At 42.3% G+C, this 19,383-nt stretch overlaps 1 protein-coding gene across 1 annotated transcript in view; it reads right to left on the reverse strand.

The window, feature by feature from the left end:
* PATJ (PATJ crumbs cell polarity complex component) overlaps nucleotides 1-19,383 on the reverse strand; it is a 134,416-nt gene that overhangs the window by 31,013 nt on the left and 84,020 nt on the right. Inside the window, exons 27-32 of the mRNA XM_021542668.2 lie at nucleotides 17,761-17,852; nucleotides 9,836-9,908; nucleotides 7,424-7,525; nucleotides 3,327-3,398; nucleotides 2,905-3,022; nucleotides 2,196-2,329 (exon numbers count right to left, since the gene is read on the reverse strand). Coding sequence (XP_021398343.2) covers nucleotides 2,196-2,329; nucleotides 2,905-3,022; nucleotides 3,327-3,398; nucleotides 7,424-7,525; nucleotides 9,836-9,908; nucleotides 17,761-17,852 — 591 coding nt within the window. The remainder of the gene's footprint in view (nucleotides 1-2,195; nucleotides 2,330-2,904; nucleotides 3,023-3,326; nucleotides 3,399-7,423; nucleotides 7,526-9,835; nucleotides 9,909-17,760; nucleotides 17,853-19,383) is intronic.

The following is a 19,383-nucleotide window of genomic DNA, read 5'->3' on the forward strand; positions in this document are numbered from 1 at the left end:
AAATTTCTGCCACACAAGACCTCCAGGACTGATGAGCTCCTTTGATCTTGCCTTTTTTAAAATACAAAAGATGTCCATCTGTGTAAGTGAGTTAAAACCAAATGACAGAGAGCAAGACACATCCATCACTCAGCTCCACGGAGCTGTTTTGTTATATTTTCTCCCTAAGCCATGAAACTCAGAGAGACAGAAACTTTCCAACAGCCCTGAGCAGTATTTGCTTTTACTCCTCATTATGTCACGTGTTTCAACTCTTTACAAAAGGTTTTCTGACTCCAGGGAAAAAAAAAAAAAAAAAAAAAAAAAAACAACCCGAAAAAAACCCCACCAAAAAAAAAAAAAAAGAAGACATCAAAGTAATTTGGAGATCAGAAGACAGAAAAATGGGAGATTCCCTGCCCATGGCAGGGGGTTGCAAGTGGAAGATCTTTAAGGTTTCCAACCCAAACTCTTCCAGGATTTTGTGATCCCACCCTGAGATCCTGCCTTGAGGAGAAGGGGCTGCCCTGGAGCAGGAAGTTATGGAGAATCCCAGAGAGGGTCTGTGCACATGGCAAATGATCAGGTTAGGCTGTGGTTTCCCAAAAGCACCTTGTTTCCTATGAAACACCATTTCTTGCCTTTCAATGAGCAGATTCAGAATTATGAGAAGAAACAGGGACTCATTTTTGGGTAAGTCCTGTAAGCTGAGGATCTGAAAAGTGGGGAGTTGGACCTCCCTCCTTCATGGCTTGTTACTGCACCCCAGTGCATAGACTTTTAAAATCGACTCCTAGGAGGACACTTTAATGAATAAACTAATGAAAGCATAATACTTAACCAAAACCATTTACTCAATTTAAAGAATAAAAACCTTTGCATTTTTCCCATCTGCTCCGTATAGCAGTTATTTACAATTTTCATTTATTTATATTAAAATCTCATTAAAGACACACACCATATTGCATCTGACAGACTGCCATGTATTATTTCCAAATTCCAGTTAAATGAAAAAGCAGGGAGATGACTAACACTGAGCAACTTATTTGAATTTACTCAACACTGAGGAGCTTGACAAAAGAAAGGGGACTGGAGACAAAACTGTGCAGGGCTGGAAAGAGTGAAAAATAACCCAGCTCCATCTCCATGGGAAACAGAGCAATTCATCCCAGCTTTACAAAACTGGAGACTGGGATAAATGGGACCAAAACATGAGCTTCTTCCAACTTCAGCTTTAATGCTGCAAAAAATACAGCCCACGCTCTGCAAAACAAAAATTTCTTCTTTTTGACTTCCCTTCTTCTTTCCTTTCAATTTTTTTTTTTTTTTTTTTTTTTTTTTGCCCTGGAAGAAGACTGCTACATTTCAACTGTCTGTACCTGCTGACACTTTGATGCTTAATGATGCACCACTGTGATATTTTGGGGAAAAGCTGCATGTACCAGAGCAGTTCCACTGCCTGAAGAGTCTCTGTGTCAGGGAATTCAGGAGAACCCAGCAAAGACACCTCTGCAACAGAGACTTGTTTACTGAAAGGACTGAATTTGACATTTAAAAAACCCCAATCTGGCTTCTCTTACACTGTTGCAAAGCATCTCTCAAATGGGAAGTGGAGAGGAGACAGCAAGAGCAGAGGCAGAGAAGGATTTATGGGGCTCAGCATCACTAATTTGCTGAGCTCACACTTGAACTGATGGATTTTAATTCATCTGAAGATGATTTTTTTAAAAAACAGCATATCCAGGAGTCAGATTAAGCCAAAAGACACAGAAAGCAATAAAAGATTACCTCTGGTTTACCTCTATTCTGCAAGGGCTTTTGCTGGCAGGCAGATAAATCACAATTTGTTTAAACAGCTACTGAGCATTTCTGCTCTCAAGACAGAGGTGTTATCCTTGCTGAGACAGCTCTACCTCTGCAACATTAATTTCTAGTCCAGCCATTCCAACTCCTGCTTCACAATGGTTAAATAAAAAGAAAACACATTTGCAACCTCTGACCACAGCAGAAACACCACTGAAACACAAACAATTTTAACAGGAGCATCATCTGATCTGACACAAGGCAAAATTACCAGTTTCTTACTGGAGGTTATAGCTGGCTTGTCCTCCCTGCCTTCAACAATTTCTTAGAGCAATTACCTATGAAGGGCATTATTCTTTTCCATGTTTTCTCTATCTCTGTCTGCAGCAAACATTATTTTAACAGGAACTCACCAGTGGAGTGTCTTTGCCCCCGACGATGCTGAGCCCGAGGCCTGAGCGACCCTTGGAGATCTCTATGATCATCTCCTGCCCTGGAACTATGGGACAAGTGGCTGGGTCCACAGGCAGTGGAGGTGGAAAGACACCTGAGAACATCAAAAGGGCAGGAAAAAGTCACACAACACGATAAGAAAATGAGAACCACCAAAGAAATGGTGCAATTAAGGTTTTTTTTGCTGTTCACCTTCATAAAATTGAACTAGAGGATCACTCTGAGTCACTTCTGAAGTCTCTAAACCAGAGTGACTTAAGTTCTGGGAATAAATGCTGCCAGTAAAAGCCTGTGAGGACATCTAATTCAGTTTTAACCTCTACAATTCAGATCATGATGGAAAGGGAGTATTCCTTTCAGGACAGATAAATCCATATTCCAGCACCATGGAATGAACAGCATGTCCCAAATTGTCTTTCCTTCTATTTCAATCGAAAACAAAATCATCTTTGTATGTAAAAGTCAAGAAAAACAACTGAAGACAACTCCAAGCTATCAAAAATTGTGACAGGAGAAAAAAATACACATTATGAAATAACAGAATAGGTCACTGGATGTTCAAAGGAATGAAACTTCAGCAGAATTTATCTGGAAAACAAAATGAAAACACCTATTTTGGGTTAGGGTGCTAAAAATACACAACATTGTGACAAAATTGCTGGTTCCTACCACGGCTGGTGACTTCTGCCTCTGGAGAAAGGTAAGGAGGTGCTGGCTCCAGGGGAGCCTCCTGGGAGCTCACTGGGACTTTCATGGAAGATTTGGGCTGTTTGATCTGGCTGAGCACCTAAAAGCAAAGCAGAAGCAAGAGAGATCAGTTATTAATTACTGTGATGTGGTGAGGTCACTGTCATCAGCTGCTGATTATTGTGCCTCACGAAATCCTCCAAATCAATAGAAGGAAAACAAGCAATTTCCACACATTTGAAGAGGAGCCAGTCATTTTTACATCCCCATCAATAAAATTATTTTAATGTCTTCCCAGTTAATCCCTTCCCACCATGAATCACTCAATCTTCAACCAAATCAAGCCCTCAGAACTCTCCCTTGCTGGTTAATATGAAGACAAACATTTTCCTGAGCACACATACATTTTCTGGGAGCTGCTCCTCTGTCTCCTGCTCATCTGCCACCACTGGTGTGTCAGCTTTACATTTCACATCCTAAAAAGTCCAAAAAAGAAGAGCGAGGTGTATTGAAAATGTCTCATTAGCTTCAACAAAATACCCTCCAAAACTCAGAATGATGATTCCAGAGAAATCCAGTGATGTTTTGGAGGGACAGGACACAGGGAATGGCTTCCAGAGGGCAGGGATGGATGGGATACAGGGCAGGAATTGTTCCCTGGGATGGAATTCCCAGAGCAGCTGTGGCTGCCCCTGAATCCCTGGAAGTGCCCAAAGCCAGGCTGGAGCAGCCTGGGACAGAGGAAGGTGTCCCTGCCATGGCAGGGGTGACACTGGGTGGAATTTAAGGTCCCTCCCAATCCAAACCAGTCTGAGATTCCAGGATTTCTCCACGTAAATCCATTTGTACCACCAAGCAAAGCTGAAGCCCAAAACTTATAAGAGGCAAAGCTGCAGTGAGCACAGGGAATATCAGGAGTTATTAAAATCACACCCCTCAGCTCTGAGGCATGCAGTGCACAGCAGGGATTTTTGGGGAGGAGGTACCACACGTGCTCTGTGTTGTTCCGGAGCTGTAGGAAGCTCTGGAATGGCTGGGACAGCAATTCCCAAGCTGTGTATAGGGACCCCTCAGTGCCCACAGCAGGAAGGGGTTCCAAGTCATCTCTTCTCTCCTCCCCCTCCTTTTTTGGCTCTTCTAAATAAAGCAGCTGCTTAAAATGCATCCTCCAGCCTCATTTAAAAAATCTCCAACAATGGTACTTCAATCACTGGCTCCATTTGCAGCCTAATTTATTTCTCTACCTTTGCAATACACGAAAATATATTTTGATATCCTACTTTTACAACTACTTCCAGACAGGTACAGTGCCCTCTCTTGTTAGTTCTTCATTAAACTTGCACCACTTTGATCCAAGTAATAGTTATTTTTCTTATCCCATATTAAAAACTCCTGATCAACAGCCTAGTTTGCAGAAAAACTAAGCACCAACTTCCAAAGATTACCTCAAAATATTCAAAAGTTACTCTGCATCTCAGAAATAATTTCTAATTTAGATGAAAATTTCTACATTAAAGAAAAGTAAACAGAATTGTAGGTAACTCAGCTTGGAACTACTGGCCTTGTTTGCTGGAGTTTTATTCAGTTAAAAGATCCCAACCCCCACAGGATCTTTTTTTCCCCCCTTGAATTTTCTCCAAGCTTGCTGTAACTCTACAACTGCAACTACTATTCAAAAGGGTAACAGGAAAAAAAGATAAAGGGGTGATCTCATTGTATTATCAGAGGTGTCAGGGGAGGAATGGAAGACTGCTTTGTCATTTTCTGAGAGATTGTTTTAATGAGCAATGAAAAATTACTTCATACTTCCCTTTTTCATTGTGGTATGTGGCTAAAATCTGAAGCTTCATCTTGCACCACAAGTAAGCACCAGGCACCACCTTTACATCTCCCAGATCTTTTAACTGTGTTAGAGGTAGCTGAACAAAATGAGCACCAAATACACTCAGCATTTGTCAAAAGCCTGCAGCCCCACTGGTTTAATCAAAGTCAACCCCCTCAACTCCATCCAAAAGCACTTTTACACAGCCCCCCCTCTTTGCCACTATCAAGGATTTGTTTTCTGTTTGTTGTGAAGAAAGATCATTGTTCCAAGTTCAAACCTTTAAAGGCAAATGAATCCATTCTCACATACTATTTTCACTTTGTCAGATTAAATCTTCCAGGAGCATCTCAAAGCCCCCTCCACCAATTCTTTTCCAAGCACACCTTATAGAAAATCAGATTTCTTCAATCCTGAGAAACCCAGGACCTTCCAGGAGGCCACCTCAAGCTTCAGCTAATAAACACACGGACTTTGCCTAACACTTCCACTGGCTCCAGTTCAGAAACAAAGTTGTTTTCCTTCTCCCTTCTTATCATCCAAGCCTACAGTGATGTCCATTATACAACTTTATAGCTTTTAAAGTGATGAAGTGGCAACAAAGAGTATGTTGTGAGAGACTGACAAATTTATCAGCAACAGATGAACAGAGAACGATGAGAATTTTTTAACTTTCCTTTTATTACAGCTGTCACTTGGTGAGACATCCTGCCCATGCTTTGAGCTGTACATACTTGTGGAAGATCTCTGCTGATAAGCACAGACTTTTTATTTACTCAGTGAACTTGATCTTACTTGTTTACTTTTACATTCCTGATTTCTCCTGACACGTGACTGAGAAATTCAGAAACAATGGTGAAGTGGCACTGAGGCTCTGGTAGCAACATCATGCTGTGAAAAACAAAGCTCTGTTTTCTTTTCCTTCACTAGAAGACTGCAAGACAAATCTCCCTTCCCAAAACCACCAATTTCTGTTGTGCTGCACTGCAGAGTCAAGTCTTAATGGCAGTTAAGAAAAAACTCCCTTGAGGCCAGAACCATCAGCACACTCCCAAAACTGAGATTCACTCAGAAATATTCCCCAGATAGAATTAAATCCTTATGGTAAGAACACTCTGAAATTATGAAACTGGCTTTTGCCATTATTTTTCATCCACTTATTCCCCTAAACCAAAGGCTGGCCCAGCTGAAGGCATTATGGGATGAGCAGCTGGGTCTCCAGGAATTCCAGCACTTTTCTGAGAGCGGGCCTCTGCCTTCTCTTACCTCTCTGCCATTGCTCTGTTTGGGACAACTCTTTTTCCTTCTTTTCTTTTACCTTTCAACTTGTGCCCTTTGGCTCCACAGTTCCCTTCTTTCTTGCTGCCAATCTATTCTGGGTTTCCTGTGGTTACAGAGGCTTCTTCCCTCCACACCTACCTTGGGTTGCTGGATTTTCCCATTAAATTCACCCCTCCTCTAACACCACTCAAAGAGCTGCACAGTACCATGGCCTACACAAAAAGTTCACTTTTGTATAACATATATTATGTATTTTTATCTGCTTCAGTCTTTGAGCAATTTCTCCTATTACCTTGTAATCCCTCTGAAATTTCTTGCCAAGTTGAGCAAGAACTGCAATAATACCAGGTGAGTGACACCTGCAAATACATACAGGGAAACTCTGATTCCTTTATATTCCAGCCCATCAGAGGAATCAGCACTGGGCTACCAAACAGCAATAACTCAACCTTTTAGTAATCCATTAGGGACATAAATCAATCCATAGGTGATTAATTCTGATGCTTGAATAGCACATAACACATCCTAACTCTTGGAATTTGCAGACTCATTAATTAAACACTCACTATCTACAGAGCATTATGTATACTCAATTTATATTTGCAAACCCCAAGACACTTCTTGCAAGAGACATGATGGAGCAGGAAGAAGACATCTAAGAGGAAAAACACCCAGAAATGCCAGATTTCCTTAGCTGAGGACACACAGCAAAAAGGCCCTCTCAGCAAATTCTGAGGTACCTCAAGCTTAGTCATGTTTACTGTTTTCCATTTTAAATTTTTAACACAGCATCTAAAACGAAGAAATCAGAGCTGCACCCTGAAGGACTTCCAGATTCCTGATAATGCATAATCCTGACCTATCAAACAACAAAAATCTCCATCTGTGTCAATGAGAAGTTCAGTATTTATTACAGTGCACACTGACAGAACCACATTAAACCACAAGTTATGGCCTCGATGCAGAAATCACTGAGAGCAACTCTATAGCTGTGTTATTCAGGAGGCAAGACTAGATTATGATAATAGACATCTTTGCCGTAGAATTTATGAAGCTATGAATACAAATGAGAGTATGATTTACAGACCAGGCTTTTTCTAAAGTTTGTCACACGTGGATGGCAGAAGTGGAAACCCAATCCCCTGCCTCACCAAGAACCCAAGAGAGGGCCAAAATGCTACGTGGAAACTCTTATCTTGGTATTTTAACAAGTTTTACTGAGTGCTCAGTTCATGAAAACAGGCTGGGTACATAAAGCTGAATTTGATTCTGCTTTTACATGTACTGGATGTTATTTGACAAAAGTGCTGCAACACTCCAATAAAAAGGCAGAGAAAACCAATGAAGCTGAGTGAGCCTCCACATTCTGAACTCTAATCAAATTAAATATTGCCTTACATCACTCACAGCTTTGTTGGATTCCTCATCAGTCAAACTTTTCATGACAACTTCCAAACTCGGGTCTTCCTCGCCACTTGCAGGTTCAGTGCCACTGTGGTCCTGGGAGAAAGGATTGACAACAGCTTTTAAACAGAGCTCTGGGCCCCCAAAACAGCTATACAGAAATATTGGACAGTTTTACCCTTTTCTGTTGTATTTTTTAGACAAGGGGCAGCACAACAAGGTGGAAAGATCCACAATGAAAGCTGATATAATCCCAATGTCAGGAGGTGAATGAGGCATGTAACCCTGGGAAGGCAGACCTTGGTTCCCACTTGGCTGACAGAAAGCACCACAAGATATTCCCAAAACTGCACTCAGGGGCAGCTCTCAAGGCCAGACTAATCCCTGTCAACTGTGAAAGCTGTGGACTTGGTATGAAGAGCCTTTCTCCAGCCCTCTGTCCCATGCTCCACACAGTAAAGGAGTCCCAGTTTCCTTCACACAGCTTGGGAAAACCATGGAAAAGCACCACAAGATATTCCCAAAATTCCTGGCTCCAGCCCTGCAGCAGCTTTGTGGCCTCCCCTGGAATCTTTAGGCCTAGAAACAAAACTATTTCTGATTTTTCATTAGACATTATACATTTAAGTAAATGTAAACTCAAATGTCTCAACCACCACTTGGGAGGACAAAGCACCTCTGTTCACTATTGCAAAAAAAAAACCAAACCAAAACAAACCTCCTTCTGTGGCTTTCTGGTTATTGAAACTTCTAAAACCCCATTTTACAGCAATTAATATTTAATATACTCTGTTTCTGGTGGCTTGCCCTCAGTATCACACCACAACACAGTCTTATCCTGTCCTGCAAGATCCTGATTTAAGGTGTATTTACTGTTTATCACTTTTCATACAAAGATAAAGAGATAAGCAGCAGATAAAGAGATAAGATAAAGATCAAGAGAAAGAAAACTAACACAGTTAATCCATGGTAACTCTGGCACCCTAATATTCCATTCCACCAGCCAGGCTGTTTAATGTGATCTGACAAGTTACATGTAGGGTGCATGTAACACACAATGTTAAATATTTATGTGGTATTTCAAAGATATTTGAAGATATCTTTTCAAGATATAAGGCTATTTTTTCTTTATTTAAAGAGAGGAAGAGCTGCCAAAGAAAGCAATGTAAACTTCTGTATAACATCACTATATTTGGTTATGTTGATTTTATATAATGAAAAGATACCAGCTAGAAGTAAAAACCTGTATTTACTTATAAAACAAACATAATGTAAATAGTCAGAACTTGCCATTAATGCATGAAACTCAACCCAAAAGCACCTACCTCTAAAGGCAAACAAAGACAAACTTGGGTAGAGCCTAATTACAGCCAGTTGACCACAGGACAGACTGTGCCTAAACAAAGCTTTGTGCTACCTCCTGAAGGCACAAATATTAAACAAAGCTGGGAACAAATGCAGGTATTAAAAATAAAATGAACTCTGTGAATTGTTGAGTAATTTATAAACCACCAGCTACACCTGGGACATGCTGCTGGTGTGGAGGAGAGAAGGAAAAGCCAAAGCACTGTCCACAAATGACTGAGATCCAAACAAAACACGAGCAGTTCTTGCTCTGTGCAGCACCAGGCCTGCAAGAAGCAGCCAGCAGAGGTAAGAGAATCTGGAGAACAACAGCAAGAGTGCAAACAGGAGATGCATCCAGCCTTACCTCGCGTGGCCCCGTGCTGAGGGATCCCAGCCACGCTCATGGAAATACCAGGAGTTCAATGCACATGGATTTATTGAGGCAAGACCAAACCCCAATTGAATTACAAAACATCTTTTGCTTTATTAGCTCAGATAGAAATAGAATTAAAAAAGCAACAGCGAGGCTAACCGTGTAGTTTATCTAGAAAATTTAGTTACAGCGTTATTGAGATGTCAAAATGATAACGAGTGTGGTGACTGCAGGGATTCCTGGTGCACAGGGGAGCAATCAGTCTGCACTGGGGCTGAGACAGCAACAAAAATCACCAAAAACACCTGCAACATTACCACACTGAGACTGTTTTTGCATTGGAAGATTACTCCAGGCAGAACTACCTCAGCACAACTACTGGGAGCAGCTGGAAGAGGAGCAGGACAAGGTTTTAATGTGGAGGAGGTGCCAAGGTTTTATTTGGAGCCTGCTCTTCCTCCCTGTTTAATAGCTGCTGTTAATGCCATGCAGGTCTGCCAGGACAACCAGATCAATAAAAAAGAGACAGGGCAAAATAAGCCATTTAGGCCAAGTCTCTACCCAATGCATTTTATGACCCCGGGTTTAATTAGACAAGGTGCTCAAACATATCACGAGCTGCTAATTATGATTAATCTATCCAATTTAGCAGTCTCTAATTAAAAACAAGAGCCCACAAACCTTACCTCAATGGCAGAGTGGGAGCCTGAAGGCAGTGGGAAGGGAGTGACAGCCATCTGGTTGAGTGCATCTTCACTTCTGCACAACAAAACAAAACACCACGTTACCCACCAAGGCAGGGTGGGCAAACCTTTCCTTGGAGATGGTTCTGCCCATTAAAGAAACACCCTCAGCAGCATGACAACTGTTCCTTACCAGAGTTAGAGCTCAGGAAATCACTTAATTTTTGCTCTGGTTCCTTGGTCCCCAACAGATCCCATCCCTCCACGGGAGCTGAGGAGGCTCATCTGGGACACACTGACATCATGGCCTTTGGAAATCTAATTTTGTGTGGATTATCAGAGGATGCAGTTGGAATTTATGGTCCCTACACATCCATAGATGGGCTCACACTTAGTTAGGCTATTTTAATGGTCTCTACATCTGTAAACTGCTTGTTGATAGTTTCACATTCACATTACTGAAATACAATACCTGTATTGATGTAACAGATTGCTTGTTTTTGTTTTTTGGTTTTTTGGTTTTTTTTTTTTTTTTTTTTTTTTTTTGTTCATTTTTGCTGTGGTCTTTTCTAAAAGATTCAATGTAAAAACCTGGAAGTGATTATTTTATAAAATGCAGGGAGGAGATGAACACTGATTCTCCCCACATATAAAGTGAATTATTTTCCCAAAATGCTTATGATGTATGGCATCTTTTTCTCTTGGGTTTTTTTTTTTTTGTTTTTTGTTTTTTTTTTTTTTTAATTTAACAGCATTCTGTCTTGCTGATGTTTTTCCTTAACCTTTAAACTGATTTGTTTTCTGGAATTAGCTCTGTGTTTTTTTGGCCTCTGTAAAACAAAACCAGGTAACAGATGACTTCAGTGATATCACTTAAGGCAAATCATCACAGAATCACAGAATTATTTGGCTGGGAAGGGACTTTAAAACACATCCATTGCCACCCCTGCCATGGGCAGGGACATTTTCCACTGTCCCAGGTTGCTCCAGTCTGGCCTTGGGCACTGCCAGGGATCCAGGGGCAGCCACAGCTTCTCTGGGCACCCTGTGCCAGGGCCTGCCCACCCTCCCAGGGAGGAATTTCTTGGATTTTTTGGGAAGAAATTCCCAAAATCCAATCTGAATCTACCCCAGCCATCTTAAAGCCATGTCCCCCTGTCCTATCCCTTCGTGCCTTTTCACAAAGTCCCTTCTCCAGCCTTTCTGCAGGAGGAATCTGTGATGCTGCTGTTTCCCAGGTACAGTTTTTAGATAAAGGGAATTTACTCCTCATGGCTCTTCCAGGTTTGAATTTCTGGTCCTCTCTACTACACTCCATGTTGCAGTGACACGAGCAGAATCTTTTCCTCTTTAATTTCTGGAATAAGCTATTAGACTATTATGTGTTTTAAACACATTTTATGGAAGTGCCTGAAAGAAAAACATCTCGTTTTCCCCCTGAAGGGTTGAAAGACACGGAGCTAGCATGTTCTGATCACTGAGAAATAACTCTGTGAATCTACAGCTCTCAGCACAGCAGCACACGGGAGTCCCAGGCATCTGAGATGATAAATCCTGCAGGCAAAGGTTGGTGAATTCATTTACTTATCTCCAAGCACACAGCCACGCAATTCAAAGGAGCTGGCTGGGTGCTGCTCAGAGCTGTCCTGGCTCCCAGCCTCTCCTCCTGGCCCTGCAAGGGTGAGAATCCAGCCTGGGAGCAGCATCCTGCTGCAGACACAGGGCCAGCACAGGCACGGAACCAAGCCCGTGAATTTCATCAGCATTTCACAATTTCCAAGTGCATTTTACCCCACAGGGTATATTGGGCAAGGATGTTTTCCCTGCTCTTATCTTCGTGAGACATCGATCTCGTTATGCTTGGTGCTTTTCTAACCTACAGGAATAAATCACCCAGTGATTTTGTGATTTTGCCTTGACTGCAGAGGTTTTCCTGACAATGGTTTATGTGAAGTACAATCAGCATGAAAACCAACCCCACTCTGCAGCTCACAATGCAGGCTTCGTGCTGTGCAATTAGGAGCAAACATGGAAATAAAGAGCAATATATATATCTATATATATATGCTTTTGTAAGAAATACCCTAAAAATTGTTGGACAGGAGCTTCATGACAAACTAGGGTGTAATTAATTATCCAAACTAGTTTTCACTTCATACGCAAACACCTTTAAATTTTTTTCCATCAGTGGGGAAAAAAATATCTTTACGCAGCTTTAAGTAGATGGCCATTTTTATTCCAAGCAATAAAAAAACACTTATGGTAATTCCCCTGGGAAAAAAAATGCAAAAATAGAAAAAACCCCAAGGTTACACAGTGTCACAACTTGTAATCTCCCCCTGCTAGGACTCGTACATATTTAAATACTTTAATGCTGCTTCAAAGGAGAATGCTTCAAAGCAGAATCAAAGTGGGAATATATTTTAAAGTGACAGATCTAATAATAAATTGCTGTTTCTGCTCTCCACTTCCACAAGTGTCCTCAACTAAAATGTGAATTTATTTACAACTAAAAGGAGCAATCATTTTCTTTTGATGCAGGGGCAGACATCTTAGAAGTCTGAACAACATATTCAAATTACACTGACAGCATTCCACATATTTGCCAATAGTTGCTCCAGAACCACCTCCAAAAAAGTTGCTCCCAGTTGCTGGTGCTCAATCATGTTTGGGGCTAAGGTGTCTAAACCTTCACACTCAAGATAAAGTCTTCATTCCTTACTACATTTTACTTATTTCTAGTCTAAACAGGACCCCTGGACATTCCCCATCCTGTCTTGTAGACCAAAAAAAAATAAAACTCCTGATGTTCTGCTCCATCTGCACCTTTGCAACTTAAGCAAAGGCAAATACATTTATTACTGATTGAAATACCACAAAAACTTGGTACAAAGGAAGCCTAAAGAGGCACATGCACAGATAAATCCAAAGGGAGCATCCATTCCATGCTGCAGGAAGGAAGCTGCAGTTGGGTGCTGTAAGGCCAAAAAATCCCAAAGAGAAATCCCAAACCAGACCCATTGGAGAGGCAACCCCAACACCTCAGTGACTGAATTCAGAATTGACATGCTGACTTGCTCTCTGAGGGCTCCTGACAACTTCTGACTCACCACGGATCTCCAGACATCCTCTGGATGTCTAAACCAAGGGAGAAAAACCTCCTGCCAAAATATCTGCAGCCATCAACACTGAGAGAGCATTTGGCAACAGCTTGGCAAGGGGCTGTGGATGCTTTTTGTGGGAATACATCAAGAATCAGAAGGAAAACCCAACAGCTTGTGTGATGTGACACAAAAATCTTACATAGAACAGAGCTGTGGAACAATAAATGTTTGTAAGGTGACACCAGGAGATAAAGTCTTGCAGATTACTGAAAGTTTATAAATATATATGTAAATAATAGTGTAAATAAATGTAATAATAGTGTAAATAAATGTAGAACAAGGGAATAAATGTCTCCTCTGTAAGGTGACACCAGGACATAAAATCTCTCAGATTATCAAAAGCTTATCCTGCTTATTAAGTTAAAAAAAATCCCAAATCAGGATCTTGTATTTTCTCATCTTTGTCTTCCCTCTGGAAGCTCCTTTGGAAGACACACTGGATTTCTCCTCCAAGGCAGGACCTTTGTGCATCTTCCTGAAAAATCTCTCCCCCAACAGCAAGAACAGTCTTGTTCTGCACTTCCTTCCCATCCATCCCCAATTACTTGGGAGCCACAGGCACACAGGTATTTTAAATGAACAACTAATGTTCATATCATCTGCAGCTTAGGTCATCAAAGGTTTTGGAGGAGCCCAAATTACTGAACTTCCTGGACCATTCCTGAGCCTGTTCCCACACGTGTATGACAGAGAGGAGGAAACAGCTCTGGAGAAAACAGGAAAAGTTCAAACTTGCACACACACAGGGCCTGGCAAGGGCTTAGTTTTAAAGCTTTCCCACATGAAAGAACCTCAGCAATCAAAGCAAGCAAAACCAGGAGTTTATGCCTTTAAAATATGGCCAGTTATGTAGGTTTGAACAAACATACATAAAAAATAATTTTAAATACAATTTTAAAAATTACATTTAAATATAATAATTTCTAATTCTAATTATTTCTAATTATTATAGAAATAATTTCTAATAATTTTCTAGTTATTATAGAAATAATTTCTAATAATTTTCTAATTACCATAGGAATAATCTCTAATAATTTTCTAATTATTATAGGAATAATCTCTAATAATTTCTAAAGCATGGCAGTGTTTGAGAATGGCACTAAACATGAGATGTCACTCCTAGAGGCTCTGAAAGAAGAGTCAAAATCACAGCAGTGGGGAGTGTTGAACAACACAGATACTCCCCAGTCCTTGGAGCAGAAGGATCTCTTTCCTCTGCACATCACCATAAATAACAGGAGATTACACCTGGAACTGGAAGGAGGGGTTGGGTGACAGATTTGTGGGCTTCACAATCCCACCAGCAGGAAGCAACAATATCAGAGCAGTGGCTGCAGTGTGGGAGGGCTCAGGACAGATGACAGATGGCATTTAAATCAGAAAAATCCCTCACTATTAAAGCATTTCTCATGGTTCATCACAGCACAAGGCAATTTTTTTTTTAAGGGATAAAGGTAGACCAAAGAGTGACTCACAGAACACAATGGGAAGATGGATTAAAATCAGTGGAATCCACTTTGATTCAAGCATTCAGCTATATTTGATCTGCTTATTATACCAACACTGAAGCACCAAACCAGATTAAAGGCAGTTAACTGAGCACGGAAAAAATACTGAATTTGCTGAATCACAAAATTCTCACTGTAAAAGAGCATTCTGGTGTAAACTGGATTTCCTACTCCAGATGTAAAATGTGATTATATTGTTTCATTATGTGTTACAGGGATGGACTTAAAACACATAATCAAAACCCACAATGGGCAGAAACACATCCTATTTTGGGAACTGGGGCACAGGCACTCTAAAAGAAGCAAGTCCCTCTCTCATATTATTACTTGCCTGATTCCTGTTGGAGAATCACAGCAAGCATTTCAAAAGGCAACTAAAGCATTACATCCCTTATTGCCCCTAAAAAAAGGAAAGCGACACTCTAACTGCAAATCTTTTAGATGCTCTTAGAAGCTCAAGTAATTAATGAGACCACTGGGAAATAGAGCTGTGTTAAGACTTATATTTTGGAATGTGGCCAAAATCAACTGTTTTAAATAATCATCGTCAACTTAATTGAGGAAAAGATGCTCATAAAGCAGAGTGAGAAGCCTTCAAACATAAGGGGGTGTCTGTGATTCTCACAACAGCTACTGAGCTGTGTCTCATCAGCAAAAATTCCAGGAAAGGGTGGGAATGCAATTGTAACAGTACCTGGGTGTAAAAAAGTGTGAACAGACTTTTATAGCACACGTGGTAAATCAGGATTTTAGCAAAAAGTCAAAAAGGCTGAGGATACCTTTTATCCTTTATCTTTGTCTAGAAAAAGAAATAAATTTGGGGCTGGAGCTGGATAATCTTTAAGGTCCCTTCCAACCCAAACCATTCTGTGATTCTCTGAAGTTATTTAATGATAGTTATTACAGCTCTCACAGAAAGGCTTTCCTTTGCCCAGGAATTTCTGGGCTTCTTTCACAACTGATTAAGGAGTTTATGGAAACATCCCCCTGCCCTGCACATGAACCAAAACACCAGGAATAGGAAAACCTGGATGCTGTTTCCTGCTTCCAAGTGGAAAGTGGCATGCTTATCACTCAGCATCCTGCATCTCAGGGAAAAAAAGGCCTCAGGGTATCAGAGAGGGCACTTGGAATAGCCAAAAAATTCCACCAGTTTGGCTTATATGCCCTGAATCAGCTCAGTCAGGACCTTTTTAGGCTGTGGATTGATGTGTTTCTACAAAATTATTATCTACTCAGGTTTTTCACTGGTGAAATGAGAATATTCATGTTTTTATGAACATGGAGACCAAATTAATTTCTCTCATGACTCCTGCAGTCTGTGTCATTTTGCTATGGTGAGCTGTGGTGTAACATAGCCAAAACACATCCAGAGGCAGAAAAAGGCCACAGCTCATGTTTTCACTCAGCAGCATCCACTGGGTTTGTGGTCTGAGGTGGAGGAATGGGAAGCACCAAGACAAACTGGGCTCACAGTCTGCATGAGAAGAGCAAATAATTCTTGTTTGTCCTTAAAATCCACATTTACGAGAGACAGTCTAATTTGTCTTAGCTAGAACTCAACCACACATCAAAAAACAAGGGATATTGGTATTCTCCCCACATTTGGGGCAGTGCTCCAGTTACTGAGGACATCCTCTCAGTGGGAGAATTCCCTTTTATTGCTGTTCCAGTGCCTGCCTGGGCTGAGCAAACAAAGCCATCAGTTGTCAGTGTAAGGCCAAGAGCAGTGACAAGACGTTGTGCTCTTGGGAAGATGGAAGTTTACAACCTCAGCAGCAGCATTTAAAAGGAGAAATTGTTTTGTTTTTTTTTTTAAATCTCTGAGATGGAAACAAGAATCACCCAATAGTATTTTCAATATCTCTTTCTAGTGTCTGTTGAATATTTGAGATGAATTTTCTCCTTGAAACTCACAATCTGAAAGACTTTTAGCTAAGAACCTACATGGTCAAAGGTCAAAGGACACACCAAGGATCCAAGGACACACCAAGGATCTGCAGTCCATGGAAGTGGCTCTGACAGGGCCCATGGAATTCCATTCCATTCTGCTTGGAGCAGCAGGGCAGGCTGCAAGGAGCCCCCACTCTTGGCTTGGGCTCCCAAGTTGTGGTTTTGCCTCTGGAACTTCCAACCAGACACATTTTCCACAGGCAATTAAATAATGGTGAGTGAGCTGTGGGATGTGACGTTGAATTTTCAGTGGCTGGGGAAAGTAACACAGGAGCTGCAGGCAAGGGCATTAATCTCCTCCAGGTCCTCTGAGCTGCCAAGGATAGCAACTCATTCCTCATGGTGCTAATGCTGCTCTTCCATCATTTCTGGGCACACTGCACCAGGCAGAGCCGTGGCAGTGAATGTACACATTTATATGCATTCACCCACAGATTATTACATTGTTCACAGGGAGGCTGTGGATGAGCCAGGAATATAAAACAATATCAAGTATGATGTATGTGTTGGTGGGAAGACCACCTTATAAAATGGCATGGGGGTAAGTGCCCCCAACAAAAGTAACAGCTGGAATTTATTCTTAAATACACATCTATGGAATTCCAGCCTGTTAAAGCATGTATGAGTCCTGGGAAAGAGGCAGCTTTTTCCCAGACCTTCTGCCCAGGGTCAGAAGAGCAACACTTCCCGAACTACTGAGGGAATGCACGCAGGTGTCTTTAATTCATGTACAAAGAGGAAAAATTTTCATGCTTGGAGCAAAAGAAAAATGCCCACATGTAATTTTTATGCAGATGAAAGGATATTTTAGCATATTCCCACCCACACAATCCATCCCAGTGCTCCTTGGCAAAGGCAGGCTTCCCCTCTGTACAAACAAGCCCTTGCTCACTTTCAAAATCCTCTTTTGGTGCCCACACAAAGGTATCCTTCAGACTTCCACCCAGCCTCTGCTCCTCGTGCTTCATCCCTGCTCCTCTCCCAGCAATCCCAAGCCTCTGCACCATCTCCACTCCCTCCTGGCTGGATGAACAAGCTGCCCTCGTCAACCCTGTGCAGAACCATCCCAAAGCACTTTAGGAAGTTGTGGGAGAAGCAGCTCCCACATTCATTTCCATTAGATTTTTTTTGCCATTATTATGGAGAACTCCTCAACTGTTCCAAGAAGAATAGTCAGGGAAAAGGCTTATTCAGCTTCAAAGAGAAGCGAGAAAGTTCAGCATGTGCAAAGCAGGCTAAATATGTAAATATGCCATGGAACAGGCTAAAGTGCAACAAATGTTGTGATGAGAACGGTTCTTACCGTATGAAAACCAGCTTGACCTTTGATGGGGCGGTTTTAATGATTGCAGAAGCATTCTGGTGGCTTCTTCCATACAATATCTGATTGTTTATCTGTTAAAATAAAACGATTTTCATGTAAGTGGAGGAAGGAGTACACCTTGTTCTAATTTATACCACCAAGACTTCCAAGTTTACTGTGGGATAAGGAGATAAGACTCAAAGAAAATGTGGTCTCCAAATCTTGATCTACATAAAACAGGAACCAATGCAGAGCTAATTTACTGTTATTAGTAAACCACAAATGAGAGAAATATTTTTTTTTTCCCTACAGATCCCTTGAATGGGTTTTAAGGATTATTCCCAGATTTTTGGAAAGCAACTTGATCTGAGGAGAATCATATAGCTGTGACAACAGCACAGATGTTTAGATGTTTAGACTCCTGCACTTTGCCTGCAGGCTCTGGCCAGTTAGGAAAACTGGCTGCTAAGATTGTGCTGACTCCTCAGCTCTGCTGAAGGAATCAGGAGTGGGAGTCAGGGAGATGAAGGACAATTTAAGGACGTGACGCTGCATCACTTTTGCTGTGAGGGATCCACACCTGAGCACAGCAGCAGACACTGAGCAGACACAGGGAAATGCTGCAGCTGCCAGGGGAAAAAACAGCCTGGCCATGATGTGACCCAGGTGGCAGCAAGGCCATGGCACTGGCACTGCCCAGCACTGCTGCAGCCACAGCACCAGGGCAGTGACCAACCCTGAGCTGGCGCTGCCCAGGCACCTCAGCCCTGGGGTCAGCCAAAAAAAGAAGGACATTGAGGGGCTGGAGTGTGTCCAGGACAGGGAATGGAGCTGGGGAAGGGTCTGGAGCAGCTGAGGGAGCTGGGGAGGGGATGGGGAATCCCTGAGGGAGCCAGGAAGGGTCTGGAGAATCCCTGAGGGAGCTGGGAAGGGTCTGGAGAATCCCTGAGGGAGCTGAGGGGGCTGGAGAATCCCTGAGGAGCCGGGAAGGGGCTGGAGAATCCCTGAGGGAGCTGAGGGGGCTGGAGAATCCCTGAGGAGCTGGGAAGGGGATGGAGAATCCCTGAGGGAGCTGAGGGGGCTGGAGAATCCCTGAGGGAGCTGAGGGGGCTGGAGAATCCCTGAGGAGCTGAGGGGGCTGGAGAATCCCTGAGGAGCCGGGAAGGGGCTGGAGAATCCCTGAGGAGCTGAGGGGGCTGGAGAATCCCTGAGGAGCTGAGGGGGCTCAGCCTGGAGCCAAGGAGGCTCAGGGCCCTTGTGGCTCTCACAGCTCCTGCCAGGAGGGGACAGCCGGGGGGTCGGGCTCTGCTCCAGGAACAGGGACAGGAGCAGAGGGAACGGCCCCAAGTTACACCAGAGGAGACTTAGATTGATATTTGGGAGAATTTCTCACAGAAAGGGTTGTCCAGCCCTGGCACAGCTGCCCAGGGCAGTCCCCATCCCTGGAGGGATTTAAAATCCCTGTGGATGTGGCACTTGGGGACACGGGGCAGTGGCGGCCTTGGCGGTGCTGGGGGAACAGTTGGACTCTCTGTCCTAGAGGATTTTTCCAACCTAAATAATCCTATGCTTCAATACTGCAGTTTTTTCCTCCCACTCTAAATTTACAACATAATATTTACA

Source organism: Lonchura striata, chromosome 9, assembly GCF_046129695.1.
Source record: "Lonchura striata isolate bLonStr1 chromosome 9, bLonStr1.mat, whole genome shotgun sequence".
Classification (NCBI taxonomy): Eukaryota; Metazoa; Chordata; class Aves; order Passeriformes; family Estrildidae; genus Lonchura; species Lonchura striata.